General features: G+C 44.1%; 1 protein-coding gene across 2 annotated transcripts in view; it reads right to left on the bottom strand.

The window, feature by feature from the left end:
- The window catches only part of iqsec1b (IQ motif and Sec7 domain ArfGEF 1b), a 92,242-nt gene continuing 70,999 nt past the window's right edge, over positions 1-21,243 (bottom strand). The window contains exons 3-14 of one of the 2 annotated variants that reach the window (XM_084039062.1): positions 17,786-19,047; positions 16,650-16,811; positions 14,622-14,744; positions 12,629-12,795; positions 12,054-12,193; positions 11,313-11,342; positions 11,057-11,182; positions 10,858-10,957; positions 9,692-9,853; positions 9,417-9,593; positions 7,370-7,419; positions 1-5,466 (exon numbers count right to left, since the gene is read on the bottom strand). In XM_084039062.1, coding sequence (XP_083895188.1) covers positions 4,927-5,466; positions 7,370-7,419; positions 9,417-9,593; positions 9,692-9,853; positions 10,858-10,957; positions 11,057-11,182; positions 11,313-11,342; positions 12,054-12,193; positions 12,629-12,795; positions 14,622-14,744; positions 16,650-16,811; positions 17,786-19,041 — 3,033 coding nt within the window. In that variant the 5' untranslated portion in view covers positions 19,042-19,047 and the 3' untranslated portion in view covers positions 1-4,926. The remainder of the gene's footprint in view (positions 5,467-7,369; positions 7,420-9,416; positions 9,594-9,691; positions 9,854-10,857; positions 10,958-11,056; positions 11,183-11,312; positions 11,343-12,053; positions 12,194-12,628; positions 12,796-14,621; positions 14,745-16,649; positions 16,812-17,785; positions 19,048-21,243) is intronic. The other variant, XM_084039063.1, reaches the window with a different exon arrangement.

Below are 21,243 nucleotides of genomic sequence, written 5' to 3'. Positions count from 1 at the left end.
TCAGGTTTTACAATATATCGTTTTATTTTGCGTTCTCAACATCGTCACAGTACTAGTTTTACATCAATAAGGGTTTTTTTTGTCTACTTAGAAACAGAATGCATAATAAAATAAGAGCACTCCTCCCTTCTGTTGAGTTGAAAAGTGGGCTACGAGTGTGAGAGAACAGGAGCGCCTCAGGAAACAGGTCAGAAGCCAGTTGGCTGTCCGTCTCTAGATCCTATGATAATTCAGTCCCGTCGGAGGCAGAGAGAAGCAGTTGATGATTATGTAAATATCAGAGGGGAGCAGGAATGCACCTTCAATGTAACTGCAGACACTGAGCAGTAGTAGGAATAATAATAATTATTATTATTTACAGACTATTTACATATGTTGTCTCGTTCTTTACCACCCTTCAAATGTTGCCTTCCGTACAGAGCCTCTTCATCAATAGGTTCCTACAGATGGATTTTGCTATTTACACTCATGGACAGTGGCAATAGAGGTGAAATGCATGCCGGAGTAGAATGACACAAATTTGAAAATGAAAAAGACACACTAGTAGGCCAGAAATCCTCTAAATGTAAACAAGCATCACTCAGAGAAATCAAAGCTACGTTGAAGGTTAAGGGGCTAGTCTGAGCCCACTGCTCAATAGAACAACACTTAAAAAAAGAGAGAGAGAAAAGAAAAGAAAAAAGAAACGGTAGGCATCAACGGCATGCAACAAAGCACCTCACACGGAATCTGGATAGGTTTTTACGATTGATCAGTCTGAAGGAAGTGGTGGGTTGTGACTGAAAACACACTTTTATTCCTAAAACAGCTGGTTAGTAATCAGACTTTGGTCTGAAGACAACTGTGGGGTTGTACTGGGACGATTCAATTAAATTCCCGATTTATTTGGAACAAAACGGATTTAAAATGTAATGACCATGCAATAGTATGGCACTTTTCTGACTCCATAGACCTTAACTAGGTTGGACTAAATGCTGTATATCTGATAGAGGAGAGTCAAATGCAAATATTAGATTAACCTGCAGTTCATAAAGCCTGCAAAATAAATTTTGTTTCATGGCAAATATTTTAACGGTACCACTGTCTAATAAGGCACCCTTTATAGAGGGTTTATGGGTGGCAACTAATGACTTCATTAATGGTTAATAAAAACGTTGCTCATGATTTATACATCAGTAATAAGCTAATGATAAAAAGAACATTTGGGTTATTCCTGCTGTGTCTAGGAGAGGTGGTGAGCCACCTGTTTCTGATGATAGTTGGTGGAGCGTGGCATAAACTACACACAATGTCAAATGGTATTTTCTGTGAGGAACAGCACCTGCACTCTTTAATTATTTATTTCATAAAAGGGAATTCTAGATGTTGCTGAGTGGAGCCCGTTGGTTGTGTCATACAAAGCTGCTTTGACTTTTTAGCCACAGCTCTTTATTTAAAACCAAGTTATATCTACATGTTGTGTTTCTCTAAATGTATTATGCGTGTCCTTTTTCTTATGGTGGTATATGTTGCATCGTGCATGTTTACATCAATATTGCTAGAATCTTAATCGGGACGTTGCCCATTGGTTTGTAGACTACGGTTTGGCATTTTGGCCATCTTGGATTTTGATGGATGCCATCTTGGAAATTTTGCAACCAGTAAACGGAAGTGACCATATCTGGACTGCAGAGGAGCGCCGGGTGAATCTGATGACCTTACTGCATCTGGCTCCGTCTAGATTCTGGTGTGAATCTCTTAACAAAGTTAGTTTCTATTTTCTCATAGACATGAGTGCATTCCATGCATTCAGACTAGGAGTTGCCCCCTGATGGCCAATAAGGAGAATGCAAAGTTAAGGCACTTCAGCATTGGCGTCACTTTTCAGAACCGGAGGTTGCCGTCTAGTATGCAGTCTTCTCCATCACTGCCTTTGCAAATCCCATATTGGTTTTTGGGATTTTCACATGAATGTTTGCATGAGAACGTTCTCATTGACTGTAGCTCCCTGGCTGGTCCAGATTTTCCGTCTGTTAAACATCTGGGATGCGCCTGCGATGCATCGGTAAGTTCTCACAGCGCCGATCTGCGAGCGCCGAGCCAACAGGGATTAGCTTCTGATCTGGGGATTTTTGTTGGGGACCTCCACAAACGGCGAGTTGAAAATCAGGGCTAAAGTGGTGTCGTGTGAACTAGGCGTTACTAACATTTGCTAACACCAACCTGGGGGATTTTTTCAGAACATGGCAACCCAAAGGTTCTTCTTATGAATGACTTATTGCAGACGTGTGAAGCAAATAACTTAGTTACCATCGATGCTTTTAACTACAGAAGCCAAGCATGGCCGTGCTAGCAATCATTTTCCTTTAATGCCGAGATCACAAATTAATTACTTCATTATACTGAAAAAACAAACTCTATCTTGAGATAATCCACTCGTTATCTTCAGAAAAACATCAGGTCCTCTTATTACTTATGCATATCACAATCAAATATAAAGTTGCAGTGCCTCTATACATGAACACTGACGGTAAATGCATTCAATCGGCCTGGATCGAGCTGACTGTGAAGAAGTCTAATATTAAAAGACTGTTTAGAAAAAGATAATCAACTGGAGACAACAAAGGTAATTTTATCCACTTCAAGTAATTAATTTGCGATCTTGAGATAACGGCAAGAAAACAAATTGCTCACATGGCCCCTTTCTGCTTCTGTAACTAACAGTTAATTAACTGCTCCTTTTCTGGTGCACACTTGTATTTCAGCTTACTACTAGCATGAGTTTACCCTTTATTAGACGTACTTTATTAGAGGGCGGTGCCTTGATAACTTGAACCTTAGATTTATGAATACTGGTCTACTGGATATTATTAGACAACAGTAATGTGTGAGCCATTGACAGAGACAGATGATAAATATGATTATACTCATATACTCACGACCGTCTGTCCGTCATCACTTGATTTCCAGATAATGAGGACATCTTTCATCACACTTGCTCCACCTTCCCACAGCTTTAACTACCGTCGCACACTTCAGTGGACTACTGTACGCGGATCAGGAAAACGATACAGATTTGGTTCTCCTCTGGAGTGACACAAATACATAGTTGACTTCATTTAGCTGTAATTGAAGAAGTCAAAACTATTCTACCATTAATTCTTTTTTTTTTTTAAACAACTGTTTATCAACTGTAACACTGATATAGTTTGGGAGTACACAATAGTTAGAAAGTAGCCTCGAAATACATTGTTACATGCAATTATTTTCTTTGACATTCGATATCAGTGTGGAAGGTCCAGTCCCTCCGAATCCATGTGGATACTTGCACTTCACTGAAACATTGAGGGAAGAATGACAAAGGAGGGGAGAAAAAAAAGACAACACTAACGCAACTAAACGAAATGGAACAACCACCAGATTGAAATTGCTCTTAGACAAACAAACAAGAAAAAGTAAATACATATTGCACATAAAAAAAAAAATCCATCTCATAGTCTTGAAGCAGATCCAGACTAACTTCTGCCGTTGATATAACTAAGTTGAACAAGTGCTGCTTCCTTCACCCTCCACTCCAGCATACCAGCCCCCCTGCCTCCGCTCTGCACACGCCACAGATACTGTGCTCGGGATGGCTGGCAGGTACAAACCGGCCATCCCATAATATGTCAGAAAGATGATTGATATAAAACTGCAGTTTGTGGTGAGCGAAGCGCTGAGAGCGTCATCGGCCATCACAGAATGATAATTATTGATTCCTGCACTGTGGCTCCGAGGAGGAAAAGGGAGGGAGCCATCGAGAACTGCGACGACGCGCTCGCCCTCTCAAAGAGACGCAAAAACCAAGAATAGAGGGCGACACTCAGCCAGCTGAGAGCTTCCACATCCCGGGAGACACTTAAAACAGTTGACGTCGCTGTTTCTCTGCAACACAGTTTGCACAGAATCCTTCAGTTTCCATGAAAAGCAAAAGCCTCCTCCTCCTCCTGCAGAGCGGACTTGAAGAATCCCACCAAGGTTGTAGTACAACATATAGATCATTTCATACCGTTTATTGGACTCTAAAAAAATACTTCAAAAAATAAAATGATGGCGGACATTCAGGTGAATCTGTGGAGAGGAGACTCCCGGACCGTCCGGAGACGAGAGCGGCGGATGAGAGCGTGTGCAGGCCCGGTGTGCAAACCTTCAAAAATCTGATCGGAGCTCGAACTCGAAGGCAACCATGCACAGTAGCATCCCAGCTGACCGGACAGCCTAACTAATCAAAGCTTCCATCGGTTTCTCAACAGTGAACCTACGCCACCTAATACTGAGAGTTTTAACTGATGCCGTTTGTTCTGTAGGAATAATAATTGTAACAATAACAGTTGATATTATTATTTTACAAAATACTATGCACAATATACGTAAAGCAATCGTTGTGACTAAATTAGTAGATGCTTCAATAATTGGCACATTTATCACTGCTAACAGAGATATCACAGTGCACTGTGAGCTACCGCTACATTAAATACTCGTACAGCTACCGCACGGCCGAGGACGTCCGCCTGCTCGCTCGGCTAAACCACCCTCGCGCTAGATAAAATCACTTTGTCGACGTGAGAGTCAGGATTACTATTTATGTCTTCTGTAAAATACCAGTAAGCGAGATATTTGATCGTGTTCCTTTAATAAACTGAGGTGAAACAGTAGTTGTGGTCTTTGTGCATGCTCTTGCGTTCTTGTGTACTTGTTACCTGAAATGTGATGAAAGGATCAACCGGAAAGGAAAATGTGTTTGTGTTGAATAAACTGCCCCCGTGTTGAGCGTAAAAAAAGAGAAAGAAAAGCCGAAGGAGGCACAGGATCTTTGTCTGGCTTCTCGTCCCCCCAGACCAACGATGCACAGTGCGACCGTCTCGTCGTAGTAAAATCAAAGTTCAGTCAGAGAGCCCCCCGTGAGGCTCAGACCACCGTACTGATGCCACTGTGTTTGGGCTTGGTGCTGCTGGGGGCCTGGGAGGGTGCCGGTGCGGCGCCGTGGTGGTGCGGGCCGTGAGGGGGGTGCGAGGTGTGGGCGGAGTGGCTCCCGTGGCCGTGCTGCGCGTGAGGGTGAGGCGGGTACGCCGGCTGCTGGCCGTGAGTAGGGGGCGGGTGGTACTGGTGCGGAGGGTGCTGCAAGTTGGCCGGCGGGTGGTAGTGGTGGTGGTGGTGGTAAGGCGGGGGGTTCTGGGCCACATGGCAAAACTGGGCATGGTGCATGGAGGCCGACGTGTCCGTCTCCGACCGGGCCGTGTGGTGCAGGTTGGCGGGGTGAGGGGTGTGGGAGATGAGGGTGGGGTGCAGGGCCTGTGGGGTGGGGCTCGGGGACTTCACCCGCCTGGCGCCAAACAGAGTTCCGAGCAGCGAAGAGGAGTTGGGCAGGGACTGCCCGCTATGGCGGGACGGGCAGTCTCGGCTGGAGGGGGCTCTCCGGCGCATGTGAGGACTGCTAATGATGGACCCCTGCAAGAGAGACGACAGTCAGACCACAAACAAACACGATGGTGGGACACGGCAGATACGAGTGAAGGTATACTTGCTGCAGATTCAAATGTTACGTTTGTTTAATGATCATGGTTTTGACTGCTGCAGCGTCCACAGGCTTGTTGAAACCTTCACACAGCGGCACAAACTGCATGACCAGTTACGGCTGATCTCAAATCTCACACGATTGCCTGCGTTGCCTTGTGGAAAAGCTGCTCGGCTTCCTTCTACGGTTGGCTGCCCGTGTTTGCCTATCCATGCTAACATCTCACGGTCGACTCTCTCAGCGGCTCGGAGGCTCAGACGTCGGAGCCGGAGGTTTCTGCACTCCAAAGTCTTCAGACTCTCTGACTGCCGATGCTGTGCTGAGTTCCCGTCACTATGATATCTGCTTTTCAAGGTTATGATAGTCTCTTTAATTTTCACGTTTTGTTTGTGTTTCTAGAACAATCTGAAGCTGCAGCCTGTATACACTAGACACATTTATATGCAGAATAAGTTTTAAACTGTCAAAGTACTGAGTTAACTGATGTTTATTTCATGTTTCTAAACTAAAAAAACAACATCATAACATTTTCTTTACAGTAACACAGAATAACAAGATACACAACAACAACAAAAGCATATCTTTTGGAGCCATGCATAACATGCAAACTTAGCTATTAAGGTTCAAGGTTATTTTATTGTCATTCAAAAACATCTTTAAGGTGGAGAACGGAAGTCTGAGGTGGGATGGTGGATACTTGTGTATCGCTTGCCAGACGGCAGCAGGGTGAACAGGATGTTGCAGGGTCAGGAATTGTCTTTTAATATTATTTGGGCTCTGCGCAGGCACCTCACCTCATCAATATCACCAATGACTTAGTGGATCGCTCCAGAGTTTTGAGTTATGATGCGCTCATATAATTGTTACTTTAGGTTAATACAAGGAACTTTAATCTGTGTAAAACTGATGCCTCTATATGAACTACATAAGTAGAGGAGACCGGTCATTTCTAAATAGTTATTCTAAATGATCTAACACTTAGCTGTAAAGTTCGCTTTCCATTATGGAGCTAACTTTATCAACTTCCCACCAGAAGCCAGATGGATCTCGATCCACTAAGGTTGCTGCTCGGGGTGCCGCTCTGCCATCATCAGATCCACCGTCGCTCCTCCACAGTCCAAATATGGTCACTTCCTGACACTGGTTGCAAAGATTTCAAGATGGCAACGGCCAAAATCCAAGATGGCTAGGGACAAAATGTCATACCAAAGGCTTTGAATCTGCAGTCCACCAACTAATGGGTGACGTCACGATGACTCGGTCCACTCCTTCTATACAGTCTCTGGTCTGATCAGAGACTGTCGGGCTTGAGAGAGTTGACATTAACTGTTTAACATGCTCAGATTCTGTCACTGCAGCAAACTGCTGACTAAGTGTGACAATAAAAAAGGGAAGGGGGGGAACTCCTTCTCAAGGTCAGGGGTCAAAGACAGGAAGCAGTGCGGGTCGGTCACTTCAAACCGCGTGAGCATGCAGTGGAACAGCCGGAAACTGACAAAAGCACAGCCAGGTTCACTTCGAGTGACCAAAACAAAAGGGATTCAGAAACGCCGTAGACTCTAACCCGCTACAGGAACTGAAAGGCGGGAGTGAACACGGAGCAGCCCTGATGTGAGTCGGGAGGAGCATTAGTCGTGTCATGCTGTGTACATGGAGGGTTAACACGTGTTTCAGCCACGGCGGATCATTCTGAGAGCATGCACAGTGACCAAGGTGCTCACAACAACAACAAAAACACCACCAAAACAGTTAAACAAATCTCAAACTACAGAGAAACAGAAGCAGAGACTTGCTGGCGGTCAGAGGACGGCTCGGCGTCCGTTTGGTCCTACTTACTTCGATATTGCTGTCTAGTGATCCTGCACTGCTGCGTCTCCCACGCTTGCCTGCCCAGGACATGTAACATGACAGATTAGACACGCCTGGTTAACACGTGAAGGTACACATATCCCTTCTGTGTAATGTGGAGGGGGGAGGGGCGCTATCACCCTAAGGTGATAATAGTGGCACATGGCTAATGGGAGCTAGCAGCAGACTGTCAGAATGGCAGCGGGAGGCAAATGAGGACTAAAGGAAAGGGAAGAAGCAAACTCCACAACTAGGTTTCTACTCAGCTGGCAGGAAACCCACTCATCAGTTAAACACTTGAGCAATTCAGCAATTCAGCATTTCTAGTCCATTAACTTGAATGACTCATGAGAGACAAGAACAGTCAAAACCAAAGCAGCTGAGATGTCTGGAATTTTAGTCTCAAGCTACAATGTTAGCATAGCCTAGCTCCCATCAATCCAAGGTTATTGAGAAAACAAGCATTTCAAAAGTTGTTTGCTTGTCGTCTTGCGTCCCGACCGAAGAAAGCATGACCTCAGTCTTTTCACGATTAATTCACAGCAAAAATGTTTATTTTGGTTTCATGCCGCTGTCCTAAAGCAGCCGGCCTCTGGGTGATGTTATGTATCTGGGACTTCACAACATGTATATAGCAGCAGTAGTGGCTTTTTCAGCCATGATGGATGAAACGCTGTTGGTGTCTACATGGAGGTAAGCCCAGCCTCCTCTCCAGTGAGCTTGGTGTGAGCACGGCATATCTGAGGCTTTATGTTAAGTCCTTTGTTAGTTTGTAGTCTTCACGTCCAAGCTGAAATAACCCCGATAACATCTCAATAGCCAAACTTTCCATTCAACTTTCAAGACAATTTTAAGCAAACTTAAGCAAACACTGTTATGTTGCACAAAAGAAAAGTGAATTGGGAACGTTTCAACGGGATTGGATTGAATAAACTTGACCATAGTTTGGTCAGAAGTTGGTGCCACGCAATGCTGTAATCGAACTGGAAACTCAACTTTTCTGTTGGTCTTGGCCATGTGACCATGTGACGTATGATAAAAAATGGCGACAGGTCTTCAGGAACTTGTTTTAGTTTGGCAAGTGTTAATTGTTCTTTCATGTCATGCTGTCTGGAGACGGAGGCAAGCATTCACGTGCTACGTGGGATATCCAGGAAAACGCCTCCATCAGTTATGTGAGTTGAATGTTCGCTACATCAGAAGTTATCAAGCGAAGGCGTTTCTAAAACAAAATTAAGTGCATCAAATCTTTTTCATCAAAGACAAAAAAAAACAAAAAAACAAAACAATTAAAGTCTAACAAATTGACAATTGATTTGCCGTTTCCATACAGCTATCCTGATGCGACACATCCTGTTGACAGGCTGAGAAACTCCCCCATGACTGATACACTGACTCACTGTGTAAACCCGTGGAATCGGGAGAGGTCCCCTCTCAAGAGGAAGCTGTTTTAATGTGAGTCACTTTTCCGTAAACCAAAAACGGACCTCAAACCTTGTAAATGTATTTCTAAACGAGTGATGCACAAACAGCTCCTTAATAAAAAAACAAACATAAACCTCCAACATCCAGCGCTGGTTGTTCTCTATAAACAGCTGCACTCTCTACACCGTTCCCTGAATCAACCGCACACACAACATTAATTCCTCTCACAGCTAAGACGCTCTAATTGATCACAGTGACCTACATAGCGCCGCCTCCTCCCCCGCCGGTGCTGTAGGATTATTGGTGGATGGCCTCTAGTAAATTACACCTGGGCCCATTAGTTGAACGCCCACCTCTGTCTGCCTGCATCACTGGCTGCATGGCTCAGACGGGTGCGTTCACTAAGGCGTTGGCAGGTCAGCTGCAGCGGCGAACCGATCAGAGTGAACAGGAACTCGACTTCCTCCGAGTTTCCGAATCAATTAACACCAAGAAGGATTTGAATGGTATCAAGCCAGCGTCCAGCTTTGTATGCGCTACTTCGTCTAGCAGGGGGATGGATACGTGAGGTAGCCTGTTACCGTGGCAACCCCACTGATTTTTTTTTTACCTGCATCCGAGAGGTCACGTAGGGAGCTGCTGAGGGCGCTCCTCTTCAGACCTTCTCCGATGGCGTAGCTGTCGTCGAGGCTCGCTCGGCTCAGGTTGCCGTTGCCCGTGTCCTTCTTTAGCCCTGAACTCTGGGACAAGCTGGGCCTCACCACCCCCTTCTGCTTCTCCAGCTCAGCTGCACAGAAGACACATACACAACAGTAATCTCTCTCTATATTCTGGTTATTGGATGGCTAAATGTTGTGCACACTCTTCATCAAACGTTTTGCTCACATTCTATCCGGTACTTCTCCATCTCTTGGACTTCAGCGATGGATTCTCTCAAATCGTCAGTGAACTTTTTGCGGTCCTGAGGATTGGGTGCATTGAAGTTGATGAGGACTTTGATGTCAGCTCCAGGAATGGCCGAGGTCAGACGGACTCCATTGGGGTAATCTGAAGAGAGACGATATCGACACTTTAGCCCGAGTCCACACAAAATAGATCCCCAGTGGTGAGAGGAGTTAGAACTGGTTCAATAACAGACAGCACATCTGCAGATGATGACTTGTGAAAATTCTGTGAATACTGTGACTGTATGCTGACAGTAGTACATGAGTAATATAATATGTGCAACATCTGGTTCCTTCCTTTCTTTTGACAGTCTGATGGCAATTCATGAGCTCCACCAGCAGTGATTGACAGCTGTGTGAGGCTTTGATTGGTTGTTTTCTTTGAGCGTGGTGGAATCTTACAAATGCCATCAGGAGCAGTTTATGTGTCTCATGTACTAATGTCAGCATATAGTGACCGTTTGAGCAAATATGATTAAACATTATTTTTATTAAGTTAGCAGCTTCAAAGTGGAGCTGAAACAGCATTTCAAGAGTATCTTCTTCCGCATGGTGACGTGTTTCAGAGTGAAACAGGACAAGCAGGTGGGACACAACGTCGGGAGGAGTTTGATCATTGAAAAGATGAGCTCACTGCCTCCTCTATGTCTGCTGAAAGTTTCAATTGCATGGATGTCATGATATTATTGGTTGGAATTGGTTGCGACTAGCTGATGTAAGCATTCATCATATTTCCATTTCCAGGATGAAAAAGTTATTGGATTTTGATCTAAAAATATAATTGGATTTTAAATCAGATTTTTCCAGCATATATTGTTTAATAAGTGCACAATATGACCGTGGATGTGATCTAATGGGGGTAAAAAGGCCTTTTTCACTTCAGCTGGACTTTAAGTAGGCAGTATACTTCAAAGAAAGGCTTGTTGGATCGCTGGAGGATATTAATCAGAATTGGGTTTTCACCTTGCCTTTGCAGTGTCACCCTTCCAAACAGCCATAAACAGTTATGCCTTTCGACGCGTTCCCCTACAAACTAGTTTGTTTGCGGGCGAACGGACACCTTAAGAAATAACGTACAAAAACACAAAACACAATCACAGCACTTACACTGATTCTCAAAGAGCAACACTTGCATGCCATAAAGCGAGAAGGACTGCCGAAAACTGTACGTCACAGAGTTCTTCTTCTTTTGGAAAATTTTGGTAACCTACGAAAAGAAAGCATCGGAATATACTGTGGTTTAGACTCTTTTAGTGAACGCCAGAGTGTGTTCTCAATGTGTGGAATTAAAAATGTCCTCCCTTACCACTAGCAGATCATTAAAGAGGAAGATCTCCCTTTGGTGCAGGCCCAACTTTTGTGGTTTGTTGGGGTCGGGCACTTCAAACAGTCTGCAGTAGCAGACCAGCCTCCGGTGCGGTAAGGACAGCACCTGCAGACAGTGAAAAACAAAACGTTCCACATTCCACAGTGTTTGCATCGATTCTATAAAGCCTTTGGGTATTTTTACAAACATTTCCACTCAACCCTCGGTTGTAGATGACAGAAAGAGTAATACTCACACAGCCCAGACCGTGGTGTAACGAGCCAATCTGCGAGAGGGGAGCAAATACATACGAGAGTCATTCTACAGGGATCAGTGAACGCATGTGGCAACTTTGAAATTCATGACACGTCATGGAAAAAACGCACTCCTAAACAAGAAAAATGGGCCACATCTACAATCGGGAAAAACTAGTTTTATGGATGGCGGAACAAACATCTGTGTGTTCCTCACGATCCGTCTTCCAGTGCCTCGTGCTGCGTTTCCAGCCTTCATGATCATGACATCGTCAAGGTCCCCTGGACTTTGTGCTGATTTGTGTCACCGACGTGGCGTTCGTTTGATGAAAAGGCCACGAATGAGGTGGAAAGGAAGGGAGGGGATTTGGAGTAAACGCCTTTGAGATTATATAGTTGGAAGCTGTTTATTCCATTTATTATTACTGAGCTTGTCAGACGGCGCTTTTCCTTGGCTGGCTCCGAGAGCAAAAGACATATTACAGTCATTCAGCATGAAGGTCTGCGGCTCTGAAGGATTGACGCGTCGCAGGCCGAGGGAAGCGGATTCAGGTAAAGAATGCTCTTTCATTTCTTTCCGTTTTCAGCTGGTCATGAATAAGCCGGCGCGTCGGCCCAGAGGTACATTGGGTAATTTGGTTCTGCATGCTCTCCTGTTAGATACAGCTTCTGAATGCAGGCTGAGATAAAAGTGCTCACACTCTATCTATACGTGCAGCAGCGAGCCCAAGGCTCAAACTTACCGGCTTTTTTCCAACAATGAGCTTCTCCACTTTCTGAACCTGGGACACGTGGTCTTCGTTAGTCTTGAGCTCCCGCTTGCGAATCCGCTCGTATATCCCTACCAGCATCTCTCGGGGGATGTCTTCCCCGTCGTCCACTCCTGTCAGGGGACGAGAGAGGGAAAGAGAGAGAGGGAAGGATTAATGATTAATTCAGAGATTTCTGAGAGTTGATGAACTTTGAATTGACTTAAATGCTGCTGCGTATAGTACAGAGGGAAACGTCCTTCTAGCTCTCAGAGGATGAACATTTCTCCTCCACTGTATGCTGTAGTTTAATTACTGACACTCCACTAGGCAGAGAAATGAGTTAGCCATGCCACAAAGCCCCTGCTAATTCCCTCAAAATCTGTTGAGGGCAACTAAAAAGTGATTTGACCAGCAAAGCTTTCTTTGACACGAGTTCCAAAATAAAAACCCCTTCAAACTCCAACATTAATTTGAGGTGAGTATTTATCCTTGAAGCTGCAACGTGATTGAAATATTGCTTTTGTGACAGTCAGCTGGCCGCGGTGCAGGAGGGCAGGACAAAGTACCTCGGAGGTTCTTAACAAAGTCCTCCAGCTTCATCTTCCGCTCAGGCTTGACGTTGGGGCTGTACATGTCTGTGTTGAGGAGGATGATGGCGAAGGCCAGGATGAAGATGGTGTCGGGGTTCCTGAACTGTCGCACCACGCCGGGGTTGCAGATGCAGTAGCGTTGGCTGTGGAGAGGATGTTGGAAACACAAAGTATTAAAGTCAAACTGAATCTATTTTTGCCAAGAAATCAATATACATTTCCTGTGTTTGTTTTGACTAATGGACTTCAAATGGTATTCGCCAAAATACAGAGGACATTATAGAGAGAGATTTTTTTCTGCTGGTGTGAAGATTTGGTACTGATTCACTTCCAACAACCAGCCTGAGGGCCGACATGGTTTCCTGGTAAATAGATCAACGATCACATTTCTGTTGGGTTGATGCTGGATTGACATTAAATATTATTCTCGCACCACAATACATGGATTTGTCTCAATCACGCTGCTCTCCACCCTCGCCCATCTGTCATTTTTCCTTCAGTGCAATGCATGATGGTATATAATGCATCGGTTAAATACACACTTGTAAAGATGACCTGTGGGAAGAGTATAATAATTACTGCTAAACATCTGGACAGCACTACAATATGGTGAATAGTGAGTGATTTCTTACACAGACTGGGTCTTTCCCACGCTGTTTCCATTAATATGTCCAAAAAATGCTGTATGATCTGTTTTTCTAAATCCCAAAACTGCAGGCATATTTATTTTTCTCTTTGTCAGCTGTTTGCATCACACGGACGTCATACAGGAGGAAATGTTCATTTCTGGCAATATTTCATTTAAAGCTTTTATCTGTCGATACCTGAACGTGAGAGACAGACAGTTCACCACTAAAAGACAAAGCATTATGAAGTATGAAGATTTTCCTTCAAGGTAAAATAAATCAGTAACATTGCCTGTTAGTTCCGCTTGTGAGAAATATCAATATTCATATTGATATTGAGCTCACCACAATGTGAGCTGTGGTCACATCCATTCAAATAATGCTTCATAAGCTCGAAGCATAAAGAACAATGGTCCAGTGAAGACTGTCAATACAGCCGGCAGCCATCAGACGTTTCACAGCACCGAGTCACCAGAAAGTGACTCCGTGATCATATCTGGACCGGCTGCAGGCGAGCGCCGGATGATCAGTTATGGTTCTCTCCCCAATGTAACAGGAACTGTGATGCTTACTGAGGCCCAAACGTCCTTGCTCGCGGCTGATCGAAGCTAATACTCTGTGGGCACGAAAGCACCTTTACCAGAGGTTTGGAGAAATAAATGAGTTACAAACAACATCCATCAGCAGCCCTGGGGGAGGTTTGCTTCAACTTTTTGAACTAATTTTCTCTAAATTAGTTTCTGCACTGATCTGGTCGAACGAAGTCTGGATTTAAAATGACTCTGCACTGCTGCACCGATGCTCTCATGCCCGAGAGTGTTAACGACGGAGGCTTTTCGGTGTCTCCTCTGATTTAGAGGGTAACGGTGTTTAGACCGGACTGTTTATAGATGCATGACGCGTCTCCACTTTCTCACACTGTAGAAAACATTGACATTATTTGAAGAGTTTGTGTGATAGAGATCGGGCGGTGGAGGTGTCGAGGTCTCTTTAGAAGCTATAGGTGATGTCACAGAGACTATGTGCTTGTTTTATACAGTCTACGATATGTATGTACGGTCTATGGTTTCCATGGTGACATGGTGTAAAGCTAGCTGGTGCTATCCATCGCTCATGCTGTGTGGGTGACTAGTTCTAGACATGGTAATGAACAGGGTAATGACCATCCTGCCACCAAATCCTCAAAAGGTCTAAGTTGATGAGATTACCTTATTTGCCAAAACATCACTTTATGCATATGAATGATTTGTGGTGACTATTTTCATGATCCAGCCCTCATTGAGTCTTCACAGGTTTGGGAGATGAAACCATGTGTCACATGTTGCATCACCAGAGCTTCTCACCTGTAGGCCTCAATCAGCCGCTCAACCTTCTGGGCTTCTCCCTGCACTCTGATGTGAGCCTGGAATTTCCTGAGCGCTTCGTCCAGCTCCATACTAGAGAAGTCCATTTCATCCACCACACAGCTGGTGAAGAAAAACCCACGTTTAGTGGTGAGAACATCAGTATAGAAAGGAAAATATACATAATCTTGATTTATAAGAAAGTTGCATGAGATTCAGTGATTCATTTTAACCCGTGGAACGACATTCATCAGCAACAGCTACAGACAGCTTCATTTTTTTGCGAATTTAATTTAATTCAATATTAAGTAAATATCGCTGGTGCTACTGCTGCCAGGTAAAGATCCCCAAAATCTATACTTTTCCAGAAGAAATAAAAACCTTTTTTCAGCTCAATGACTCCTTGTAAGAGTTTTGGTAAATATTCTCAAACTCTACTAGACTCTTTCTTTCTGTTCCTACCATTGTCTTTGTGTGGAAGTGGAAGTACATGATTTTCATCCCCACTTTCACTTTTTATGTTTGAATATATTTTAAGACATTTACTTAAAGCAGTGCTAATCATTTCCACAGCAAGCTCAACATCACACACTTGACATATTATCCAACAGTCTCACGACATCTTGCAGTCACAGGATTGAAATCTGCTCATTAGTGCTCATCTACATGAATCTTCCATCATTTTTTCATGTTGCTCCACACTCATACTTTCAAACGAATGTATTATAATTGGAATTATTGCTCCTACCTGCACAACATTTTTTTCTGATAGTCAACAGTGATTTTGTCCAATTAGATAGAACATTTACAAAGTGGGTTGCCATTAGACGATGCTAAAATATTTCTTTTTTGTGTCTACCTCGAAAAAGGATTCCAACTGAGTTTCCTTTTTTCACCTTATTTTTGTGCTGAGCAACATGAAAAATATTTACAATTTGTGTGTGTCCATGTACACAACATCAATAGATTGCATTTTGTGACTGTTTCACAAATTGCCATGAAACTGGAATGTATAATCACGTTATTATGGCAAACAGTCGCTCATTTATCTAACCAGCAATACAGAAAAGCAAATATTGGCAGAAAGCAAAATCAGCACTGATTTGGAGTCCTATGGCAACCAGATGAATGAATGTAAATATAATATTCCCTTTCCTCCACTGGTGTCAATCAACTCCTGAGAATACTACCTGGTGCTTTAGTTGCAAAATATCCCATACATTTCATTAACTTTCATTATTAACCTTATCAATAACTTTGTCTACGTGTGGTTGGTGTTGGATAAATAGCAAGTGTTTTTTTTGTTTTTTTTTGCTGGAAATGACTTCCACGTGAGCACTGAGAAAGAACCAAGATCAATGAGCTGGAGATACTAAAAAGCTCCTTAGAGCCGAGGATAACAGCAGAGCCGGGTGATAATTCTTTGTGGGCTCGTCACCACGAGCGAGCCCTGATACCTCGATACCTTTCATGTCAGGATTTATAGACGTTTTCTCAAGGAGCCCTTTAGATACGCCTGTCAAACTGACACTGACGGACCTTTTCCTGGCCTTATCCTTCACTGAATCTCAATGGGCTCTCATTGTGCTGCCGGTGTGCTTCAGGTGTGTTCCACATAAGTCTGTTGAACGCATAAAGTAAAGTCGCTATTTGAGAACCACTACGGAAAATACGAGATATTCAGGACTCCCCTTCCCTGTTCAAATAACTGAAGAATATAAATGAAGTCGCTATGTTTATCTAAGCATCACAGCAATTTCCTGAGTGGATTCTATTTGTTTTTATTTTCTGGATGGAACTTGAGTCATTATGTAGTACTCAGAAACTCCTCAGACTGTTTGAATGGGTGTAGATTGCAAGCTGGCAACCCTATTTTCAACTCAATGATGATTCATGTTTATGTTCCTGGGTGGAAGATAAAAAAAAAGATTTGCAGTGACATAGTTAGTTTCCAAATCAAAGGTTTGTTTTAGAGATTTTCAGGGTTAAGACAAAAATGATCAGAAGGGTATAATGACGGTAACTCACTCGAGGACATCTCGGTTGAACTGTTTCTGTCTGTTGCCCAGGAACTCGCCAATCATCTGCCTACTCAAGCCTTTCCTCTGGAGCAGGAAGTGGGCCACACCCACCGGAGTGTCTGGAACAAAGTTTCGCTCGATCAGATACTGGATGCCCTTTTCTGGTTTCCTGGAGACATGGGAGAGAGAGAGAGAGAGAGAGAGAGAGAGAGAGAGAGAGAGAGAGAGAGGCAAAAAGGGAAGGAGTGAGGACACAAATCCAAATCTGTAATCACCCCACTGCACTTCAATCCTGTGGTCAAATGTGTGTCAGATGAGGGACAGGATTTAAGCTGAGGGTGGGGAGGAGGGAGCTACTTTTGTCAGTGGTGTTGATCAAAAATGATTAAAAGGAACTCAATGGCCGGCTCTGAAAGAAACCAAATCACAGTCATCTATGATTAAATGGTATCACACAGGCTCGGACAAACCATTCTGCATCAAGTGGGGCCGAGTCCCAAGCTTGATGCACCTGAAGTAGAGCAGTTTGAATCAACATCACTTTTACATTTAATGAGCGTCAGAGCTTCATGTAAAAAAAAAAAGGTCATGGACTGGATCTGATTTACCTCCTCTGTCCCTGATTGGGTATTTCGTATGTGATCATGGAATTCTAATGCCGCATTCACATCAAAAGCAAAGCAATTTTTCCACGCAAGTAAGGCGAGTTTGACCGTGGGATCATTTGTGTTTATTCCCTCATGCTGTAGCCACCAGAGAGAAGGGCGGGGGCTTACAACATAGACACCAACACTAATTACTGCTGCTTTGTACATGTTGTGAAGTCCCAGATAGGCTCGGAAACAGAACGCCGTCCTGTCTGAGTTCAGAACATCATCAAGAGGAGTATTCACTGTATCTAGCAAGATACACATCAGCTGTTTTACTACAGTGGTATGAACCCAAAATAAACCAGTTTTACGTGATTAAATGGCTTGATTGAATTGCCCAGCAGAAATTTGCATCAATTTGCAGCTTTGCATTGACATTGCATGCAATCAAGGTGTGTGTAAAAAAATTTGCTTCGCTTTTGGAGTGAACACAGCATGAAACTAAACGGTAGAAGAAATGGATCAGTTTGTGTGTGTAGTGGAATGCACATACTTGTTGAAAAGGTTCAGGCCAATGCGGTAGTGCCTCTTGCGGATGATGTCATTACTGAACGCAGGCGAGTCCCAGCTGTTGCGTGTCTCTTTGTGGTACGTCTGCTTGCTGAGCGTCTGCTCCCTCAGGCTGTCCCTGGACGAGGACTCGGAGCTGCAGTTGATGGTGTCGTTGGAGTTGGACGTGCTGTTGATGCTGTCGTTGTCGCCGTCGGAGAAATCCGACTCGGACTTGCTCTGCCGGTTCGCCGTGCCGTTGATGGCCAGGTGGGCCTCCAGCTGTCGTGGCCGATGGCGGGTGGAGTCCTCTTCTCTGGAAGGCCCCCGCGGTGGCAGGCGGTCGCTGATGTGTTTGGGACTGCTCTGCTGGTTGCCGAGGGTCCGGTCGTAGGCGTTCTGTCTCTTCAAGGAGCTGCGGTCGGAGCGATCGCTGAGCTCCACTGAGCTGTCGCTCGGAGGCTCAATGGTCAGTAAGGGAAGGTGGTCCACCCGCAAGCGCTGCTCCTGGCACTCCAGAGACGGTGTACTGCGGCAGCTGGTGTCCGTGTCCCCTTTCTCGTCCTTATGAGCCAGTGACCAGTAGTCCTGGGAAGAGTTGAGGGAACGCTGTCGCAAGTCGGATTCTGTGCTGGAGGGTCGGTCCACCGATTGAGACAGGGGAAGCGGCGGTGACAGTTCTTCTTCATCGATGTAAAGGGTGACGTCACTGTAGGACGCCGTCATCTCGTCCAGTTTGCGGTGGTCTGAAGTGTTGTGGGAGGGCTTCACCTGGCAGCTGACCTCCCTGTCCATGTCCTGGTGGCCTCTCCCTGGCTCTGATTGGCTGTCGTCACCATGCAGGCTGCGACAGTTAAGAGCATCGTCTATGGACTCGGCTAGAGATTTGACTTGCCTGGAGAAGGCGTCTTCTAGTTCTGTGATAGCATCTGTGAAGTCGCTCTGCGTCGTGGGGGTCTTGGCCTGCACGCCCATCTCCCCACCATGGTCCGACTGCACCAGTGCGCCGATCTTGGTGCCGTCATCTCTTAGCGAGACCTGCTTTCCCTCGAAGTAGGAGCTGTGGACTTTTTCAGGTCCTTCAAAGGAAAACTGCATTCTCATATTGGATAGGACGATCCGTCTGGACATACGGTTCTCAGACATAGAACTTCTAAGACGCTCAAAGTTCTTGTTCATCTGGTACTGGCGGAAGGCTGTCTGGATGGTGCGGGCTGCATGCCGGGTTATGAAACGCCCACCATATTTACGCTCTAGCATCTCCACCTGGAGGTAGAGAAGGAAGGTTGGTGTCATGAATGCATCTGAGCAACAACAGGGGATAGTCTGCATAGTTTTAGCAGCATTATTTTGGCAATCCAACAAACAGGGACAATAAACCTACACAGTAATCTGAAATATGTTGCATTTTGGATTTCAATTCAATTCAATTTTATTTATAGTGTCATATCACAACAGAAGTCATCTCAGGACACGTAACACATTGAGCAGGACTAGAATACGCTCTAAATTTCCAGAGTCAATACAATTTCAAAGTCCCAACAACACCCAGGGGCAAGCGTTACAGCGACAGTGGTGAGAAAAAACTGCCTTAATAGGCTTTTAGGCAGAAATCGCGTGCAGCCCAGGCCCTTGGGTTCCAACTGCATTTGGTGTTGGGATTTTAATGAACATGATACTTGACCCAGGATCTTTTTAGAATAAAACAAACATATCCTTTGTAACCTTTGTATGGAATTTCAGTCATATGATACTTAGGTCATGTGATGACAACTGAGCCAGGAAGCTAGAATGGCCCTTAATTTAAGGATGCTTTGTCAAGCCTATAGAGATAAATATGAGATTTTGTTTGGTTTATCACTTAAAGGTGCTCAATATGGAATTCAGAGTCTTTCTATTACACAATTCTCAAAATGGAGACGGCTGAGCCAGCAGCTAGCAGCAAGAGGATCGAGATCCACATACACTAAAATGCACACACAGCAGGACCGGCGACCTAAACAATGCACAAAGAAGCTCAGATTAGCATTCACACACAGAGAGAGCAAACTACTCAGGTAGACATTACTCAACAGATAGTCGTTGGTTGCTATATTGATGTACTGAATTTCAAATGTGGCACTTTTAAAATAAATCTCAAACAGAACATTTACTCTGGAACAAAAGCTGCTTTCACCTAATGAGAAAAGTAAGACTATTACTTCAGGGAACATGCATTAAACAAAATTAAGTATGGTGCTGCTCTCTTATTTTATCTTGCCACGCTTTCAAAAACGGCTGGAATTTAGGATCTATTAGACTCAAACAGATTCCAGGGGAAGATGCATGATGTTGAATTGTGATAGGAACCCAGTGTGATGGCTAAATGTTAATAGCCCAAATCATATTAAGGTATTGCTCTAGAAAGAACTATCAAAAGCAACATTTAGAGGGGATATGATTATAGCCGGGGACTAATACACATAAACATGACAAAAAATAATAGTCGTAAACATTTACTTGAAAAACGATTAAATATAAATAATAAAGGCTTGTTGACATTTTTAAATACATCAAGAGAATAGTATATTACAAAGTTTACACTGATTGAAAATGATTGAGAAATACATCATTAAACTAAAGTGATACACCTATAATGAGGACAGGGTCCAGGGTTCTCTCAGCCTTCATGCCTGCTACACACTGACCCCGTTTTCCACCTATGGACTGAAGGAGTAGAATGACACTAATCATGTTTCCCTACACCATGTGAGGGCCGAGGAAGGCAGCGGACTCAAACTTGCCACAAAGGGAGCGGACCATGACAGCGAGTCTCACTCCAACAGGCTTCAACTTTCACTGCTTAACGACAAGACGTCCTATTATTTATTACAGAACTTTTTATTTGAGCACCACAAAGAGATTTAGCCTGCAAAGGCGGACAATTTACTTGAAATGTATCATGCTATCAGTTTGCACTATATATATATATATATATATATATATAATACAGAAGGGTGTAATGTCCAGTTAGAATATTATCTGACTGCTACTGAATTGTGTCATGGGGCCACAAGTAGTATCTCATTACAGGACTATTGCTGCAGTCCTCAAATGCTCCGGTTCAAAATGAGACCAAACTTTTCTATGGATATCAGTTTTTGAGCCACAACAAAGACCAAGATCTGGCCTTCAACATACGAGGTGAGGCTTGTTTGCAGCCTAGCAGATTGGAGGTATGTCTTCTGCTATTGAAGCAGTTGTTGATCACTTGTGGCCCCTATCAGTGTTGAGAGGAGCGAGGAGTCAGCAGTCAGTGAGGCTATGAAACAGTCAATAAAATAGGATTTTGGAAAAGAATCATCACCACCATGAGAGGTCCTTGAGCATACAGTCATAAATGAGCACAGACAACATTAGGCAGATGGGTCCAGCAGGATGGCGGAGATAATTACACAGAGTGATACGTCCCATTGTTACAGA

Source organism: Eutrigla gurnardus, assembly GCF_963514095.1.
Source record: "Eutrigla gurnardus genome assembly, chromosome: 2".
NCBI classification, from domain to species: domain Eukaryota; kingdom Metazoa; phylum Chordata; class Actinopteri; order Perciformes; family Triglidae; genus Eutrigla; species Eutrigla gurnardus.
Note: the sequence above shows the minus strand (reverse complement) of the source record. Positions and strands in the feature narration are given on the sequence as shown.